This window comes from Eptatretus burgeri, chromosome 11 (assembly GCF_056783735.1).
Source record: "Eptatretus burgeri isolate ZD-2024b chromosome 11, Ebu_testis_v1, whole genome shotgun sequence".
Classification (NCBI taxonomy): Eukaryota; Metazoa; Chordata; class Myxini; order Myxiniformes; family Myxinidae; genus Eptatretus; species Eptatretus burgeri.
The window spans coordinates 16,531,060-16,552,248 of NC_140971.1; the positions used below are offsets into that span (position 1 = coordinate 16,531,060).

Genomic DNA, 21,189 nt, shown 5'->3' on the forward strand with positions numbered 1-21,189 from the left:
CCACATGAACTGGAGTTCCAAGACGAATGAGCCATGCTGAGAAGACTCGGCCATAGTAAATGTGCGGGAGGTTAACGACAAAATTTATAAATGAAGGCGATGGTGTCCAATTGTAATTTTATTACAGTGAGATATTGTTAACCTAGCTTAGAATCTTAACATGATATCTCAAAAAGTTATGGATGGGTTCAGATGAAACTTGAAACAGGTTCGTTGCATGACAAGGACGAATTGTTTTGACTTTGGTGAAGATTCAGATCCCGATACAAGAATTTTTAAAGCGATTCTTCACCCTTGAGAGATTGGGCCAAAAACTATAAATAGCACAATATCTCAAAAAGTTGTGGACAGATTCAGACAAAACTTGGTGGATGAGTTGGGTAGTTGACAAGAACAAACCGATTAGATTTTGGTTAAGGTCCAGATCCAGATCCAGCCCATCAGTGGGATACAAAACAAACTGCTCAACCTGGCGGAGGTATGTGCTCTACCGAGTGCCATTCTAGTCTTCTGCCATCAAATGAAAAACAACAAATGAAATGAATGATAAAAACAATCGATTTTTCATCAATCAAGCCTACATGATTGTGACAATCTTAAAGTTAACTGGTTATTTAGTTATTGATGGCTTGTAGAATTTTACAGATCACAAGAGGTCATCAGCAGATTTTATGATGAGATTTTTATCTTTCTTTACAAAAATAAAAGATACAAGTCTGGAGACGACGATGGTTCACGAGCGGTATTTGACGATGTAGATTGTTTCAGAAGTCAAGGATGAGACAATGTGATAATTTTTGACCAAGTTATAAAAATGATCAACATGTGGTACGAGTGACGGGTTATTAGCTGCAAAATGTCGAAAACTCGGTTTCGTTCAACAACTTTCAAAATTTGACCTTTGCATAACCTTTAAAGGTCACAAAACAATGTTGTGGTCATTAAAATAAGGAAACAGGATACGTGCTCCAGCTTATGGAGTTAGTTCGTCGAAGAAGGTCGAAAACCCGGTTCGATTTGCACAACTTTGAAAATTTGTCCTTTGTGAACTTTAAAGGTCAAAGGTCAAGGATTATGACCTTTGGTGCAAAACTTCCTCTGGAACATTCCAGGAACAATATAACGTCATATAGGCTATATGGCATTTCGCACTCATCGGATTATCCATACTTTGATGAAATCAGCTTAAAAACAAATTTGAAGGGGGCGCCACGGGCAAGGTGTTCGAGATAGAGCAAAATGGTTTCAAGACTTTAGGTGGGGAATGACCTCAAGATTATGCATAAAAAATATTGTCATCCCCGCTCTAAAAGTTTGGGCGGTCGTATGATTTTTATGTCAAAATTCGCAATTTTCTAAGTTCGTGACCTTGGGACGAAAAAGAAAAATCGACCTCCGTGGGGCTATGCAGGTGACATTGGGCTAACCAAATACCGAAACCCCTGCCAGATTCGACAAACCTCCTCGAAGAAGATGTAAATTGAAATCGGCTACCCCCTAAAAACACGTTTTTGGGGCGTGGCTACGCCCATAAGGGGCGCACCACGCCCATTCTCAGGAAAACACAACTAGATCATGATATAAACTTCCCACCAAAATTTTATCAGGATCGGATCAAAACCCACGGAGCTATGGTCGGGACAGACAGACAGACAGACAGACAGACAGACAGACAGACAGACAGACAGACACCAATAACGAATATAGTGGTCACTTCCTGACTCGTGAACCAATAAAGGCCCAAAAAATAAAACTCCGCAATTGTAGTCAGCGACATTCATCATCATTTTTTGGAGGAGATGTACGCCAGAGGAGCGATTCAAAAACGTCCATACCTGAGAGGCCAGCAGCGTTTTGTTATAATAGTCTGCTGGCATAATGGCTTCTGCAATCGCCACCAGGCACCAAAATGCATCTTCTTCATCCAAGTACAACAAAGCAATGGCAGCTATCCTACAATAAAATAAAATAAAAAAATAGATTTCCATCAATGCACAGCTATCTTGAAGAAATAACCAAACTGAGATTTACACAATAATGCAGAGCAAATAAAGTGATTCAACTTTTTGCAAACTTGAGAAAACCGTTTCTTCAAAATCCTCGAGAGTGAATGGACACCATCCAGAGATCAAATTAGTACAATCATGACAAAACAATCACTTAAAATCAAACCTGCACATCATTTTAACTTCACAAAGCCATTATAATGGTTTCCTTGAACAAAGGCCAAAGCATATACCTTGTTATGAAGATGGTTATAAACGAAGAAAAATCCTGCTAACAACAAAAAAAAAACCCCTGCCTTTCATTATTCACCACCAACGCATTTCATGATAACACACATGCCTGTTGAGACCTTGGCAGTAACCTATCTCGGGGTTGTGGCAGGAGTATGCAAGCAGCACACGCCGAAGCTTTGGCATGTAGTCAGCGGTGAGACCGCAAAAATGCTTGTTATTGGGCAGAGTGCGAGGTAGGTCCAGGTCAATCTGGCGTGTTGCTGGGTTTGGCCGATCGCACGAGCCCTCGATTAGCTGCGAGTAATAACCCGTGCCATGCTTCCGCTCCAGGGAGCAAACTGACCGATGCACGGTCCAGGCCCAGACGTGAGGTCGCCACTCGTGGGGCACGCCGGCCCTTATCAAGGTCTTGAGCTCGGGTGAGCGGGCCAAGGCCGGCCTTATACCTCTGCTGCCGACCGGAGTTCCCAACAGGTTATCCCATTTCACAAGCGTCGAGATGTTCAGTTCAGTCTGTGTAATCGCGAGATTGCGCAGTTCAAGTGCACGTGCACGCAACTCCAGCCGTTCTTCTGTCCCACCATCCTCGGGCTCAATGCAGAAGCCATACTGATCGTATTTGCTGTTGGTACATGCAGAGCAATACGCATCAAAATCGTGTTCAATTCAAAAAAGGCCAATCAGTGGTGCAACACCAAGTAACATTGTTGCAAGCTGGGAGGGTGGGTATTGAATTGTTGAGCAATATGCTTTCACATTTAAACCGTGCAAATGGAAAGAATGTGATGCATTAAAAATTGCTTGCCGTCACAAACCAAGGTTCTGTATTCCATCAATGTCAGACCGGGACAGTCCAATTTAGTCCACACTTAATTTTATTCACGGGGGAAACAAAGTGACACTCAAATACATAAACAGAGCAGTGTACATAGCAAGAGGTGAATAGTTCTTTTCTCCTCGACCAACTTTATAATCTTTTATATTCTCACTCCAAACTTGAAGAAAACCCTCCACCAAGACTTGCTCGTTATTACAATATGGTTCCGTATCCAGAAGGCACTATAATTTGAGACAATTGAGATCTTTCTATAAACTATAAAAATGAAACAAAGCATGATCCCTTTTCTTCAAACTCATCTCAGATCAACAGTTTGGATTCAGACCAGGTCACTCTACCTTGGACATGCTCCTCGTACTCCCCTAACAATGCATGTCAGACATGAGATCAGAGCTGTCTCACGGGACATACTTTGTGCTTTTGACACAGTCTGGCATCCTGCCGTGCTCTCCAAGCTATGGTATCGAAGGCCAACATGGCTTACCGACGGCTTCAACGGAATCCTTTCATCTCCTCTCCCTGTCAAGGCTGGAGTGCCACAAGGCAGGGTTGTGGACCCAATCCTATTCCTGATCTTCATAAATGACCGTTCTGACTCTGGAAAATTCCCATATTCTATTTGCTGATTACCACCATTTGCCGTGACATCCCTCATCCTTTGGAGAGACAGGCTGCAGCCTCTTCCCTTTTTTCAGACAATGAACAAAATATTACATGTGTGTGTGTGTGTGTATATATATATATATATATATATATATATATATATATATATATATATATATATATATATATATATATATATATATGCACACATCACAAGCTGGTCAAACACTTGGAACATGTCTTTCAATCCGGATAAACTTCACACGTTCCCGAGCTTTCGCTGAAAGGACCATCTGACAAACCATCCTATCTACTTTCGTAACAATTCTCTTGAGGAAGTTCAATCATTCAAATTCCTGGGTCTCACTATCAGTCATGATCTTTCTTGGTCAAACCACATTTCAAAGTTTGCCTCAAAAGCCAGCTGCTGACTGGGCATCCTCTATGCTACAAAGTCCTTACTTGGCACACCTGAACTCCTATCCACCTACAAGGCCATCGTACACAGCCTGGAGTATTGCTCTCCCCTCTACACTGGCTTACCTGCCTCATCTTGCTCAGTTTGATGTGGAAACCAAGGCCTTTGAGATTATTTGAATCTCCCACAATGAAGCTGAATGTATGGGCCTATCACTTCACCATCGCAGAAAGGTCGGTGGTCTCTCCATCTTCTACCGCCACGTATTGATGCACCCAGCACTCCTCATGCACCTCTGCTCTTTGCAAGCTTTGTCCACCTGCCCCCTCCCCATGGTTCTACAGGGTGCACACTGTGCACAATAAACTCCTGGTAAAACTCCCAAAACCCCGAATCACTGCTCACTTACACTCATTCGTTCCTATTTTTCCCACCCGTGGAACCAACTTCCACATTCTCATCAATCTTCTTCTTCCCTCCAACTCTTCAAGATAGCTGTTCACCACCATCTCAGATTATCCTCCATCCGAAACCATGATCTTGTCTACCCTGTTAAACACCCATCCCCCAAGCCCAGGTCTTTCCAGTTTTTCCTTCTGTATACATCTTGTCCACCTCATGCATCCTCCCCTACCCCTCATTTGTCCAAGTCTCCCTCCAATTTGTCCCTCAACCTTGCTGTTGGTGTGAACAAAAGGGGTCATATATTTATTATGCAAGCTGTGTTTCTTTACCAAACAATTAATGGAGAGGGTATTGCATTTGGGTCTGTTGGTTTGTCTGTCTGTCTGTGTACAGAATGTGCTAACGTCGGCCACAAACGCCACCGAGTGGTAGCCAGTAGTACACGTTCTCTTTTATCAACCAAGTACCACGATAAAGTATATTCATAAAATACATACTATAATACCACACAAAACAAGTCCGGGTGAGGGTATGCAATCCTTGATTACTCGTTCTCGTTTATCAATTGTAATGAGAATTCCATTGAATTCGTTTCTCTTTCCAAAAACAGTGGGCTGTATTATTTTGCAGCACAACTTGGAAAAAAGAAATGTGGTCACACGAAAGGTACAAGTGAGAATCCCCTCACCTGAGCATTTTGATGTTATTTCCAGGAAGTTTGCCTCCGTTTGGCTCCATCGCCTCTTCAATGAGCTGACTGACAACTTCCTGGGAGGAACTCGCATGGCCAGCCCGAACTGACTCTGCTACTTCTTGCAGCAAGATGAGGTGTTTGCTTTCCACTTGACACAAACGGGCCTCCAGCTGTATGTTCTACATATGAACGAAAGGAGAAGGCAAATAGGTGGCATGAGGCAGGGGAATGATTTGGGGGGGGGGGGGTGGGGGGGATTGGAAATCCAACCCTGTCACTCCTGAACGCTCATCATCAAATCAAACAAACATCGCAAAGTTTTGTGATTGAAAAGCTGGCCTCCAAAGCCAACCACAGATTGGGCACCCTTAACCATTTTAAGTTATTCCTTGAAAAGTCAAAAACTAACCACAGCCTACAAGCCTGTTGTACATAGCTCAAGGAAGCACTGCTCTCCCTTATCGGCTGGAGCTCCAGAATCTGTCTCTCCTCTCTTCCGTACAGTATAAAGCTCTCAACATTATAAAGTATCTCCCGTGAGGAGGCCAAACAACAGAGCCTGTTGCTCTCATCGCAAAAAGGTTGGTGGCTTCTGTTAATAACATTTTAACCGCCTCTCGACCTCTGCTTTCTGCTCTCTGTGCACCAACCCCTCCAAGCTTCTCAAGGACACGTGTGTTCTTCCAGTAAAAACTACCAAAATGCATGCTTCTCAATTCCACAACACCCATGTCTCCTGAAGCCTCAATTTTCCATCAGCACAATTTACAAGGCCTTGCATACCTTGTCGAGGCTCGAATGAGAGCAAACACACAACACACATCGAGGGGGAGCATGAGACGAGAGGGGTGGGAGTGGGAAGGACAAAATAGTGGGGAACAGAGAAATTAGGAGATCTGTGGAAGGGAGAGGGATGGGGTGGAGAACATGGGTGAAACAAGATGGACACAACAGGGACTCAGGATGGAAATCAGGGAATTTGAAGGAGGTGGGTTGGGGGTGGATTAACGGGGGTAGAAAAGATCGAGGATTTGGATGGGGGAAAATAAGACGTGGTGAACAGCCGTTTTGAAGGCCTGGAGGGAAGAATGGGATTGAACAGAGTGAGGGAGTTTATTCCAAAGGCAGGAAAAAGAAGAATGAAAGAATGAAGGTGAGCAGCGATTCGTGATTTTGGTAGTTTTACCAGAAGGGGGTTGTTGGCGGACCTTGAGCGCCCTGCGGAAATATGGTGGGGACAAATCACAGACAGAGCAGGAGGGGGCGACACCGGAGAGGAGACGGTAGAAGACAGAAAGCCCACTGACCTGCCTGCGGTGAGAGAGTGAAAGGCCCAAAGACTCAGCCTCATCGCGAGAGATGCCAATTACCCAAAATGCCTTGGTTTCCACAGCATGAAGCCAAGAAAGGTGAGAGGCAGGAGCACCAGCCCAGAGGGGAGAGCAGTACTCCATCAGGCTGTAGACGAAAGCTCTGTATGTGGTCAGGAGCGAAGGTGGGCCCGAGGAAGGACTTTACATGATGGAGGATTTCCAGTCGGTGACTAGCTTTGGAGGCCAAGTTGGAAATGTGGCTTTCCCAGGAAAGATCATGGCAGACAGTGAGATCCAGAAGCTTGAAAGAAAGGATTTCTTCCAGAGGATTGTTGAGAAAGTGGATGGGGGGGGGGTGGGTCCAAACGGTCCTCTCGGAGAGACATATTGAGAGTGTGAGACTTGTCAAGGTTGAAAGACATGTTCCACGTGTTGGATCAGTTTGTGATTTTATCCAGATCTGCAGTGAGCGAAGAAGCTGCTGCTTGCCGGTCTAAGGGATAACAGATTGTACGGCAGAGGGTGGAGTCATCAGCAGAGAGATAAAGAGGATTTTCCAGAGAGTCGAAGAAATCATTGATGAAAACCAGAAAAAGAACAGGGCCCAGAATGCTACCTTGAGGAACTCCAGCCTGGAAAGGAAGAGGGGATGAAAGAACTCCATTTCGCCACATTTTGACTGCAACAGGAGAGGAAGTCTGCGAGCCATGAGTGAAGATGGTCTTGGATACCATAGGAAGAGAGTTTGGTGAGCAGGGCAGGGTGCCAGACCATGTCAAAAGCACATGACATGTCTCGGGATATGGCTCCGATTTCATGTACGGCATTGAGGACCTTCATCCGTTGTTGGGAGAGCAGAAGCAACATATCCAGGGTAGAGTGACCTGGTCTGAAACCAAAGTGATGATCGGAAATCAAGCCATTGGAGAAGACGAAGGATTTAATGTCTGAAGCGAGGATGGATTCCATAAACTTGCTGATGATTGGGAGAAGGCTGATTGGTCTGTAGTTGCAGGGATCTGTTTTTGCACCTTTTTTATGCAGGGCAGTAATGTTTGCTGATTTCCAAGCAGATGGCAAATGACCTTGAGCAAATGTGAGGGTAAATAGAACAGAGAGAGGGTGAGCAAGAACAGAGGAGCAGGTTTGAAGGACACGTGGGCTGATGCCGTCTGGACCGGTTGCAGAATCTGAGTCGAGGTTTGACAGCAAGCTCTCCACTTTGTCAGAGGAAAAGGCCAGAGTCCAGGGACAGTTGGGAGCAACTTGGTAAGGTGGGTTCAGAAAGTGACGGGTTTCGGACTCAAGATTTCGATGCAAACACCGAGTTTAGGTATTTAGCCTTTTCACGTGCGGTATCAGCAGTGCTGCCATTTGAGGTAAGGGAGGGGATGGAGGGGAAAAACACACCAGAAACAAATTTGATTAGATGCCACCAGGATTTGGAGGAGGGAGAGAGGTTTGAGAGTTCAGACTTGAACTTCGAAAGATGTTGTTTTCTGGCTCTCCTGAGGGTAGATACACATAACTATGCCTCAAGGATAACTGCGATCTCTGACCTTGGGTTAGAGTCGTGGGGGCATGCCGATATCCACAAAGTTGTTGGTACATCTTGTGGAGACTTGTTTTGGGGTTCTATTCATCTGTCCTCCAAACCACGTCTCAACAAATATTCCACTTCAAATCCTTCAGCGACTATTTTCAATTGTAATCTGCATGCTCATCCTAACTCTTTGATGCCACTTTTCTCCAACCTGTAAAACAAACTAAAACTAGAACGGGCACTCAGTAGAGCGCATACCTTCGCCAACGCTATATTTTGCCCCCCCCCCCCAGAAACCGTTGATTGTGAGGGCATTTAATCCCATACCACATCTACCATCTCATATGTGTTATGATGGCTTAAAAACATTAAATTTCCTGCTGTTTGACACCGATTCACGCACATTGTACAATTTCTGTATGAACTCCCTGACCTTTTTGGGTGTCGGTGTCAAGTCAGTCTGATGACAACTGGTCACATTATAAGAAATAAGTTCAGTGACACCCCCCCCCCCCCAATGCTTTAAACTCACCAATAAAGTCACTGTCAAATATTACCAATCACAGGATAGGGAATTGAATTCTAAACATTTTGAATCTACTTACATGCAAATTGTATAAGAATTGACCGCGTTATGATAATAAAGGTCGTTGACCCCCCTGACCTTTGACCCAAACCGCTAACAAAGGTAATGATTTCATTGTGTCGTATCATATATCACAAGATTCGGCATTGAATTCACAACATTTTGGCATTGGTTGCATGCAAATTGGATAAAAATCGACCGCACTATGGCAAAATGACGAATTTGACCTTTTCATGACCTTGACCTTTGTACTCTTAATTTTGTAATTGGTATTAGGGTGTGGGGAACAGAACAGACAACATTTTGGTGTTGGTTTCATGCAAATCGGATAATAATTGACCGTGTTATGACTAAAACCGCACATTTTACAATGTCGTGACCCCCCCCTGACCTTTGACTCCCAACCGCTACTAAGGGTTATTACGTCATTGTGTCATGTCACATATCACAAGATGGGGCATTGAATTCTGAACATTTTGGCATCAGTTGCATGCAAATTGGATACAAATTGTCTGTGCTATGGTAAAAAGACGATTTTGACCTTTTCATGACCTTGACCTTTGACCCGATCGCTCCTAAAATCTAATCAAATGGTCCTCGGATAATAACCAATCATCCCACCAAATTTGCTGCGATTCAGTACAATACTTTTGGAGTTATGCGAATAACAAACAAACAAACACACATATTCACAAATAAATAAATAAATAAATAAATAAATAAATACACAGCGATCAAAACATAACCTTCGCAACAAAGTTTGCAAAGGTAAAAATGAACGGTCTTGGTCTTCCCTTCATGTTTTCAAGGTGATGTCCACCTCATGTTCAAAGCCATCCTTTTCCTCAACTGCTGTTCATTTTCTTGGATGATTTGCTGATTTTGGTGCTTTTCAATATCCCCCATACACCAATCCTCAAAGTGCTCCATAAAAGGGCCCAAAATAAGTCGTTAAGAATACCTCAATACTTGTGTTAAAAAAAAACCCCCACAAAAAAAAAAACAGTTCAACAAGAATATAAATGAAGATAAGCAATGATAGGGGAAGGGTTGGGGTGGGCAGGGAGAGATAAACAAGATGAGCAGGTTTTAAGTTTGGAAGGGTTTGGTAGTAAAAGCAGTGGGGGTGGTTTATTGGACACATCATGTTGGTGTTGTACGATGTAATTTACCTTTTCATGGAGCATTTTACCACGTTGCTGTACACCCTTCCACAGGTCATTCAGCTCCATTATCTCCTTGTTTAGAAAATTGTTCTGCATCTTGTATGCTTGAACATCATCCTGAAAGTCCCATCATGAATCACAGGAATACAAATCAAGGCAAAGATTGTTGTTACATATCATTATAAAGATATATTTGTATACATATATTTAAAAAAAATAAAAACAAAAATAAATAAAAATCAATAAAAATAGACTCCTCCCATGCTCTTCTCGCCAAAGAAGTTGTAAAAAGCAACCATGAAAGGCTACCCAAGGTAAGCCCTTTGCTGTTTCAAACCCTTCCCAGAGTTCCTCCACAGATATAAAGACGTTCACAAATAGTACACACATGAGAATCCCAATGCTACACACCCCCTCAGCCGAGCGACCTGTTTCATCGCTTGTTGGCGAATCATCAGTGACAGCGCAGACAGAATGCACACTCAAACATGTACCACATGTAAACATCAAAAGCAGTGAACACATAAATGAAAAACAAAGACTCACCCACATTTTTCACCTGTGATTGTTGGGAATAACCAATCAGCTCTCACCTAATCAATTAAACCCAGGTGGCTAGAATTATATAAATAAATTGACTCTTCCAGCCGAAGAACACGGTAGTCTTGTTTACTGGAGATATGCTCCATAGACTGGTTGATGCATTGAAAATGTTATGACAACACTGCATCACCGATTTTTTTTTTTTACTTCTGCTTCCAGCTCCGTGCTGGAGTTTCTGTTTGGCAATAATACTATTACGGAGTCGGGGTTTGAGGTTCACCATGAGAGGAAGCACTCGGGTTCCTTCCAAACACCAGGGCCTGAGGCACCAGCCACGGATAACTCCGCGGTCTGGCAGTTTGCGAGTCAACCAGGAATGCAGATCAATACCGCCAAACCTGGCAAGATTCTCGCTACGATGCACTTTATCTTTCTCGTTGATTGGCAATATCCTCCACAGCTATAAAGACGTTCACAAACAGTGCACACATGAGAATTACAAGAATTTTATCACAAGTACACAATAATTAAATTGTATCCCTCAAGAAATGTCTTCAGTCGCATTTCTGAACTAAAATTATAAACACCCCAGTCTGCTAAGCATGTCCGCTTTCCTTCAATCGTCATTTTTTTCCAACTTCAGTGCCAATTCATCCCTCTCACCCCTCCCTCTCAAAGAAACCATCACACTCTTCCCCCTCCAAGCTTCCCTCTCACATTTCTCAAAAACTCCCCCCCCCACCTTTCTTCCTCAACTCTCCCCACTCACCTTTCTCCCACCATTCTCCCCCTCACTCCTCACTCACCCTTCTCAAAGTTCCCCCCCCTCACATCCACAAAGCTGCCTCATTCCCCTGACCTCTCTCCTCCATCTCATCACTCCATCTCAAATCGTCAACTGTCTTTTGCCCCCTCTCTTATTACTCCCCACGATACCTTAACCCAGTACCACAGAGCCTTTTCTCCTCCTTATCCGGCCCCCTCCACGAGCTCTTCTGCAATCCCCCACACTCTTTCAACAACTCTCCTTACCTCCCCCCCCTCCTCCGTTGTCCTGTCCTACCCTCCACCTCCCCTCCCCTACACCCAAAGCCTCCTCCCCTCCCTCTTCATTAAAAGTGTGGACCTCAAACCTGACAGATCTTTCCATAGAGGTTGCTACTGACAAGCCAGACATAATCTGCTCAACAGAAACTTTCCTCCCTCAAGACATCGATGACTCCCTTGAATCTCTCCCTTGTTACTCCCTCCTCTAGTATGACAGACCTGAGAATCGTCCTGGTGGAGGAGTTGCTCTCTTCATCAAAGACTATTCCTCACTCTCCATGCACTGCACTCACTCCCCCACAACCCCAGGAATACCTCCGGCTACGGCTTCCCCTCCACTCCCACCTCATGTTTATATGTGTGCTGAACCGTCCCACCAAACAGTGATGACTCCATTTACACCTCACTCTCCGAAAACATGGACCAACTTCTATCTTCTCATCCGAAATCTTCCTCATGTGTAGTGACTTCAATTGTCATCATGACAGTTGGCTGGGTGTGGGTACCTCTCTCACCTGCCATGGCACTTCAGCATAAGACTTCTGCGACTCATTGGGACTGACACAATCGGTCAACTTCCCGACCCGGATCTCAACCAAAGGTTCTCTATCTCTTCTGGATCTGATTTTGACAAATTTCCCTGAAAATATCTGCAGTTCTTCCTCCACTCCAATCGGTTCTTCTGACCACGTGCTTGCCAAAGTAAACATCTCTCCGGCTGTTATTAGAGAACCAACTCAGCGCCGTCGAGTCTGGCATTTCACTCAGGCTGATGGCAGGGTCTCCAAGTAGCCATCAAACTTCCAGACAAGTCTCCCATCACGACTTTCTCCAACATCACCTCGTCCTGGGAATTCTTTCAAAGAAACGTGCTCCCTCATGCACAGACTTATTCCCCTCTCGTCTTCAGTTGTCCTACCCTTCCTCCCACCCATGGTTCACTGAATCTTGTGGTGAGGTGGTTGGTCTAAAACAACTTGCCTTTGCCTCATGGAAAGCAAACCCAACTGAGGGCAATCTCAGTTCCTTCCACAAAGCTCAGAACAAGTGTGTCTACCCACAGGAGAGCCAGAAAACAACATCTTTCCAATCTCAAGTCTGAACTCTCAAACCTCTCTCCCTCCAAATCTTGGTGGCGTCCAGTCAAATCTGTTTCGAGTGCACACTCCCCCTCCATCCCCTCCCTTACCTCAAATTGCAGCACTGCTGATACGGCACGTGAAAAGGCCGAATGCCTAAACTCGGTGGTTGCATCTAAATCTTGTGTCCAAAACCCATCGCTTTCTGTACCCACCTTCCTTCCCCAGTCACACCCAATTGTCCCTGGACTCTGTGTCCATTTCTCTTGACAAGGAGGAGAGTTTGCTGTCAAACCTCGACTCAGATTCCGCAACCGGTCCAGACGGTATCAGCCCACGTGTCCTAAAAAACCTGCTCCTCTGCTCTTGCTCACCCTCTCTGTTCTATTCACCCTCTCATTTGCTCAAGGTCATCTGCCATCTGCTTGGAAATCAGCAAACATTACTGCCCTGCACAAAAAAGGTGCAAAAACAGATCCCTGCAACTACAGAACAATCAGCCTTCTCCCAATCATCAGCAAGGTTGTGGAATCCATCATCGCTTCAGACATCAAATCCTTCCTCTTCTCCAATGGCTTTATTTCCGATCATCAATTTGGTTTCAGACCAGGTCACTCTACGCTGGATATGCTGCTTCTGCTCTCCCAACAATGGATGGAGGTACTCAATGCCGGACATGACATCAGAGCCATATCCCGATACATATCGCATGCTTTTGACATGATCTGGCACCCTGCCCTGCTCACCAAACTCTCTTCATATGGTATTCAAGGCCATCTCCACTCATGGCTAGCAGATTTCCTGTCCTGTCACAGTCAACGTGTGACCCGAAATGGAGTTCTCTCATCCCCTCTTCCTGTCCAGGCTGGAGTTCCTCAAGGCAGCGTTCCGGGCCCTGTTCCTGTTCTTTTTCTGGTTTTCCACAATGATCTCTCCAACTCTCTGGAAAATCCTCTTCATCTCTTTGCTGATGACTCCACCCTCTGCCATACCATCCATCATCCCTCAGACCGGCATGCAGCAGCTTCTTCGGTCACTGCAGATCTGGATAAAATCACAAACTGGTCCAACACGTGGAACATGTCTTTCAATCCTGACAAGTTTCAAACTCTCACGATGTCTCTCCGAGAGGACCGTTTGGACCTCCCCCCCACCCATCCATCCACTTTCTCAACGATCCTCTGGAAGAAGTCCTTTCATTAAAGCTTCTGGGTCTCACTATCTGCCGTGATCTTTCCTGGGAAAGCCACATTTCCAACCTCGCCTCCAAAGCCAGTCGGAATCCTCCGTCGTGCCCACAGTCCTTCCTCGGCCCACATACAAAGCTTTCGTCCGCAGCCTGATGGAGTACTGCTCTCCCCTCAGAGCTGGTGCTCCTGCCTCTCAACTTTTTTGGCTTCATGCTGTGGAAACAAAGGCATTTCAGATCATTGGTATCTCCCACGATGAGGCTGAGTCGTTGTACCTCTCACTCTCTCACAAGAGGCAGGTCGGTGGTCTTTCTGTCTTCTACTGTCTCCTCTACGGTCTCGCCGCACACCGGGCTGTCTGCGACATGTCCCCACCATATTTCCGCAGGGTCCGCCAACAACCCCTTTCTGGTTGTTGTTCGTCTTTCAGCTGCTCCCGTTAGGGGTCGCCACAGCGGATCATCCGTTATGATCCGCATACTGATGTGGCACATGTTTTACGCCGGATGCCCTTCCTGACGCAACCCTGGTCGCCTCTTACGACACAGGGATAAGGATTGGGTTTCGCCATGATTCCGGGCTGCCCTACACCCTCTCATAGCGTGGCCCAGTGCAGAGCGCCCGTCCTCAAGCAATCCTCCAACCCAAGCCTCCGAGTAGCCGGATTACAGGCGCACGCCACTACAACAACCCCCTTCTGGTAAAACTACCAAAATCATGAATCACTGCTCACCTTCACTCTTTCATTCCTCTTTTACCCCACCTTTGGAATAAACTCCCACATTCTCTTCAATCCCATTCTTCCCTCCTGAGCCCGTCCGTGACCCAAAGGTATCCGTGGGTGAGGCGAGATGATGGTTCCTTGGTGCAGAAAGGTGGTGGGTAGTGGTGAGCTGAAGGAGGTTGATGTGGTTCTGGAATTGAAGCGTTGTTGTTGGATGAGGCGATGTGGATTGTGGTCGAATGCAAGAAAGGCAAGCTTGAATGGTGCTGTTTGAATGAGAGCAAAGTCCGGTGTGGATTTGAAGCAGGTGGGGTGGTTATCACTGGCATTGTGGGAGAATTTTGGTGAAGAAAGTTATGGCGGTGGAGATGGCAGTTTGGTTGTGCTGTTCAGATTCAAGCATGTTTTGGCACATGTATGCAAATTAGGCTGCCAGCCTCATGTGCTCCTTGTGAGGAGTTTGTATGCAGGGAAGACATTTGGGAAAACCGACCTAATCCCTCAACGCATATTCCTTTTGTAACCCACTAGACACAAGGGAAGGACCCTATCTGAAACAAGTAATAACGAAATAACTAACTTAGGAATATTGGTTTATGTGTTGTGTGCCATTGTCTTTGGGGTTTCGGTTCTCAAAACCATCACATTACTCAACGGTCTGGCTATGAAGAGTTTGCCTTAATTTCTCCCCAAGACCTCAAAGGATAAAGATTGTTTTTTTTAATTCCACTTAACACCGTGTTAGTTGAAGTTTGTTCGTACTCATGAAACGAGTGGTTTTTTGTTTGTTTGTTTATATTTTCAAATAGACGATGTCGAGGCTCGTGGAGGAGCTGGAACAGAACAGACAAGGATGTAACAGAACAAAAGGAAGTCAGAATATTGAGGGGGAAACATCAACAGCTGGATTGAGGGACAAAATAGAGGGAGACTTGGACAAATGAGGGATGTTGGGAAGACAGTGTTCCTTGTAAGGGGATGCTACCAACACAAGATGGTTGGGGGAAATCTATAAGAAGGAAAATCTCAGGAAAAGGTGACAACTCCATATTCCAGGCTGCTTCAGATCCAAACAAAAGTTTTTCTTGTCAGTAGCTGAACTTTAACCAAGCGAGTCATAAAGAAGAGAATTACCAATAAGGTGTGTTTCAAGTATCTACTTGAAGCTTCCAGGGAGTAAGAGATAAGGATTATGATGGAAATACTCAAAATAGTGTCATGTTCATCAAAATAAAAATAAAATTAAAAAGGATTCACGGACGGACAGACAACCTCAAAGCAATGTCTCCAGCGACTTTGTCGGCACAGGCAAAACATCAACGTTTTATACATACAGACACATCTCATATTTTTTCAATCCTTACCTTGTTCAAAGCCAAACACACAAATTGGGAGGAATCCGCAAAAGCCAGAACCAAGCGATTTATAAACACCGACTGAAAATAACTTCCCATAATGTGAAGGTAGTTGCTAATTGTGGGACAGAACTGGCGGTCTGCATTTGCGGCAAAGGAATATAAACAAAAGAATAGAAGTTTAGGTTATCCACCGTGAAAAACTTGGAAGCCCTAATATTAAAGGACGGTTCCCTGTCTCGCTCCGTAGAAAGGCAAATAAAGGGGCCTGGAAATTTCTGCCAAGGTGTGTGCTCAATATTGGTTCTCTCCACTTTGCAATGAGAAGAGGCAGACAAATGACAGGGCATGAACAAAACCACACCACACTAAAGCTGGCCTACCTGAAGCTTGGCCAATTTCACATTCAGGTCCTGGTCATTGGGAGAGTGAGGTGGGCTCCTGGGCATTTCAGCTGCACGCCGCTCCATATCCTCAAGCTTGCTTGTCAGCCTCATCACCACATCATCCTTGGCATTAATGACTGCAATGTACGTGCTGTTGAGTTCAGTGAGTTCGGTCACCTGCAGCTTCAGTTTCTCCAGCTCGGTATTGCACTCGGGTTCTTTATCCAAAATGTTGCCCTCCTCAAATTCTTCCTCCTCAGAGTTGCTTCCACAAAAAAAAAAAAAAATTACACCACAATTAAATGCTCAAAGAAGCTATTAAACACATAAAAATAGATCAACAACTCTCATGGCAGTAGATGTACTAATGAGTCACTTTCTCCACACGCACACGCACACGCACACACCATCTCTGCTGCCAAAGAAGCTTCCTGAGCAAGGGTTATACTCGGTGGTTTCCCATTGCCTTGCCAGCAGTAGTCAGGGTAGGAATTTGAAATTTGTTGAGGGTGTCGGCGATAACTGGCGTACTCTTCATGGACACCGTGAGATCTTTGACACCCACCAAATAATGCCGGCAAATGAGACGCCAGTTTAACATCCATCCGAGGGACGGCACACACCTTGATGAATCACACTGCCTGTGAAACACCGTGGTGACAGTTTATAGCTGGGTCAGGAATCAAACCCAGTTTACACAGCTTAAAGGTGAGTATGTGTACCTCAAGGTCATCTTGCCAGCCCACTCGAGTTTACGATGGGGACAAAAAAAGAAAGGAGAAGGTTTTGCAGAAAAAGGTAATGGGAGAACTAAAAAGGAAATAGTGATTGGAAGAATGGGGCAAGAAAGCGTCAGAACACAAGGCTGGAAGGGAGGGTGGCAGGAAAAGGAAAGAGAGGGCAGTCATGTAGTAAAACATCAATAACTGGAAGGGCACTCGGTAGAGTGCATACCTCCGCCACGTAATGCCTGATCCACGAGAACATATCGGGTCCAACACATTTTTGAAATATCATGCGATATATCGTTTTTGGTCCGACCTCTCAATGGTGAAGAATCACTTGAAAAAATTAAATAATTCTAGTATCCAGATCTGGATCCTAATCTTCACCAAAATCTAATCAGTTTGTCCTTGTCACACACCCAAGCTGACCACCAAATTTCATCTGGATCCATCCACAACTTTTTGGGATATCCTGCACACAGACAGACAGACAGACAGACAGACAAAAGACAAAGACAGAAAGGGGTGAAAATATAACCTCCTTCACCTTCGGTGGCAGAGGTAACAAATGTAATCAAAGACGGGTGAGGTAGAAAGCCACCTTGCAATGGGCATCGTCGAGTGGATCCGACTTGACAACTTAACAACGTTCTTCTGAGCCTCATTCAGTGTGCGCTGGCTGAGGTTGGTCCTGGATCTGCATACCTCACCGCCACATTTCTCTGACTGCAAGGCCTGCTTGAGCAAGCGCACCACCTCCTGCAAAACAGAGTCAGGTTGTCTGATTGGCAATAACAGTTCTGAACTTGAGCAATGTTCTTTAGCCAGAAATAGCAAAAGATTAATCGAACTGTGAAAACACACCTTGTGCATTTCCAACTCCATTTTTAGCCTTGAAATCTCCTCCAAGAGATCTTCCTCATTAACTTCGAGGTCCGAGCAAGAGAGACGCCTTGCAGGTCCATCTTTGCTCAAAGGCGTAGCTCCACGAAGAGGCCCTCGCAGCCGAACTGCACCCAATTTCTCTTTGAGGTTTCCCAGAGACATTCGCAACCACACCGTCCCCATATCAGGATCTGGCAGCATTTGAAAGGGAAGAGTACAAGTACAAGCTGAGGAAATTAGATCAATGCAATATTGTTCTAAACGTCTCAAAGAAAGCTGATGACATGCATTATTAATCCAGTAATTTTGTAAAGTCGTATGTTCAGTTACAAAATTCGAAGAAAAAAAAAAAATAATAATAATAATAATAATAATAATAATAATAATAATACCTCCTCCACCTCGAGCAAATAAATCATACAGCACTTTCCTCAACAAGTGGGAATGCTAAGATGCAATTTTGGACCGAATTGTTCACCTTGGGTTAAAAGCATGAAACTTGGCACACTAATCCTTAATCCAATACTAAACTATTATGGAGAAGTACACACTTCCATGGTGACCTCTAATAGCTGTGCCGTCCCTCGGATGGACGTTAAATTGAGTGTCATGTCTGCCAGCATTCGGTGGTGGACGTTAAATATCTCATGGCATCCTTTGTGACGAGTAGGCGAGCCATCACCGGCACCGTGAACAAATTCTAAATTCCTGCTAAATTCCATCAGCGGCACAGCAAGATCCTCAACCAATGATGCCACGCTGCAGCCTTGTGCAAGAAAGCATCTTCATATCCAGATCAGGTGGCACGACAACTGCAAGCTGCTTGAGACGTCACATTAATTACATTGCCATGTGGATTCACGCGCATCATTCAGGAGCATCTCTGGGGCAGACAACTTGGTTCACCATTTTGAGTTGTAACCTCTTCTTTGTCCATCATAGCCTGGTAGATTGTGAAAATAATAACCTGGTAGATTGTGCAGAGAAAAGTTATCTTCTGTCGGGACAGCTTCGAAATCTGCTGTTTTCTTTTCAACTCGAGCGATCTTGCTTTCCAGCATATTCGAGGAGTCGCACTGGTATCCTGCTGACAAACATCCCAAGTAATTTTGTCCGATTTTGCCATCTTGGCATAAAGGCACTGACAACTTCCACATCTCGTAACCGATCAGTCCGTTTGATCATGAACCAGAACGAAGTGGCTTATCCAACGTGTAGATAAGAATGTGTTGCTCCAGTGAAGCATGCTTACCTTCGCATTCTGTTAAAAGTAGACTTTCCTGGCAAGAATGCGAGCACGATGCAAAACAAACAGATCGGTGTATGGACTGGAAATAGCCGAAGACACGACACCATTCTCTTACAGCAAATATAGCACGAAACACAATTTTCTCAACTTCTTCACGAATCGATTTTGCTTCTGGACAGCTGTGTTCTTCACCATCCCACCAAGGTTGGTTAATAAAGTACATGACTCATCTTCCACCAAGAGACATGCCGACCAGCCTGCCCGACGTCCCCGGGTAGGACAGAATCAGGCGAAGACCCCCTGGGCGTCGGCACATCCGGCCCTGGCGATACAACGTCTGGCACCAGCGACATTACAGGTGGGGGTCCCACATCATTCGGCCGGGGGGTGTGGGGGGGGGGTGACGCTGGACAGCGATCATGCATTTGGTCCACGTGCTGCTTCCACACTTCCCCAGCATCAGTCCGCACCATGCAATTCGCCGGCCCCAGTACCACAGAAACCACAGCCGGCACCCATTTGGAACTGTGGAAATAATCGCGCACCATCACCCGCTGTCCCACATCGAAGCCGCGCAGCCACGTCGGACGCGACACCGCCCCACCGCCCCACCGCCCGACCCTCCAGGTCGCAGCAAATCCAGTCTGGACCGCAATGCCCGTCCATAGAGACGAATGGCAGGCGAATCACCCGTGACAGGATGAATTGCGTTCCTGTAATGCAGCAAAAAGACATCGACCACCATCTGCACAGGTGCAACACCCCCCCCCCCCCCTGCGCAAAGCCCGTTTCAACATCTTAACAAACGACAGCTTGCCCATTCGTCTCAGGATGATACGGTGCGGACCTTAGATGTCGAATACCATTTTGGCGCATAAACTCATCAAATACACCCGCGATGAACTGCGGACCTTTATCAGAGACCAGGATCTCCGGTAACCTTATTAGCAAAGATCGTCCGCAGTTTCTCCACTGTAATGTTTGCTGATGTATGCTGCATAACTACAACCTCCGGCCATTTAGAGAATGCATCGATCACAATCAAAAACATTTTGCCATGAACCGGCCCCGCAAAATCTACATGGACCCTCTGCCAGGTTCTGTCTGGGGTAGGCCATAGTCCCGAAGCTCGAGCAGGTTATCAGCATCTGTTTGGCACGTGGCGCAACGCTTAACCAATTGCTCAATGTCTTTGTCCAACCCCAGCCACCACAACAGGCTACGAGCAAGACTCTTGGTCTTCACGACGCCAAGGTGACTGACATGCAGTTCTTCCAAGCAGCGCTGCCTGAACTTCGGTGGAATCACCGTTCTCATTCCCCACATAACGCACCGTTGGACCAACGACAGTTCCGATGCGCGTGACGTGAAAGGTTGAAATGCCGGTGTCGAAGGCAGATCGCTCCAATTCCCCGTAGAAATCGCCTGGACGACACGGGCGAGCACCGGATCACGAGCCGATTCCACCGCAACCTGTCTGGCCGTGACCGGCCCGCTTTGGACCTGGCCCAGCGCGAACACATCAACCCGGTCGGCCAACTCAGACGCAGCTGGACCCTCCGCACACGGCAAGCGTGAGAGCCCGTCACAGTTAGCATGCTTCTCGGTGCTTCGGAACTGAATATCATAATCGTAAGCACCAAGAAACAGACACCACCGCTGTATTCGCGCGGCCACTACCACCGGCACCCCGCGTTCGGGTCTCAGGATGAATTGAAGCGGTTTGTGATCCGTCTGCAAAGTGAAATGCTGCCCCAGCAGGTATTGATGAAACCACCCCAGACAAGGCTGAGAGCCTCGGGCTCGATCTGGGCATATCCCCGCTCTGCTGCGGACAGGGTCCGGGATGCAAAACAAACAGGCCGCTCGGAACCATCGTCCATCCTGTGGGAGAGCACTGCCCCGATGCCATATGCAGAGCTGTCGCATGCCAATAGGAGCGGACGCGCAGGCTCGTAGTGCACGAGGACCGTATCCTCTGTGAGCAGCCGCTTGACGCGGTCGAACGACGCCTGGTGTGCAGGCCCCCAAGCCCAGCGCTCGTCCTTCCTGAGCAACCGTGTTAACGGCGCAAGTTGTGAGCTGAGCCCTCGCACGAACCTTTGGTAATACTGGGCCATACCAATGAACGAGCGCAGCTGCGTCTTGTTGCGACGCGGTGGCATGTGTTGAATCGCTTCCACCTTCCGAGGACCTTTCA

General features: G+C 46.0%; 1 protein-coding gene across 2 annotated transcripts in view; it reads right to left on the reverse strand.

Annotated features, from left to right (window-relative positions):
- TBC1D2B (TBC1 domain family member 2B) overlaps positions 1-21,189 on the reverse strand; it is a 56,822-nt gene that overhangs the window by 10,289 nt on the left and 25,344 nt on the right. Inside the window, exons 5-11 of one of the 2 annotated variants that reach the window (XM_085845359.1) lie at positions 17,720-17,931; positions 17,457-17,614; positions 16,128-16,395; positions 9,813-9,923; positions 5,193-5,377; positions 2,347-2,862; positions 1,836-1,953 (exon numbers count right to left, since the gene is read on the reverse strand). In XM_085845359.1, the coding sequence (XP_085701485.1) occupies positions 1,836-1,953; positions 2,347-2,862; positions 5,193-5,377; positions 9,813-9,923; positions 16,128-16,395; positions 17,457-17,614; positions 17,720-17,931 (1,568 nt within the window). The remainder of the gene's footprint in view (positions 1-1,835; positions 1,954-2,346; positions 2,863-5,192; positions 5,378-9,812; positions 9,924-16,127; positions 16,396-17,456; positions 17,615-17,719; positions 17,932-21,189) is intronic. The other variant, XM_085845360.1, reaches the window with a different exon arrangement.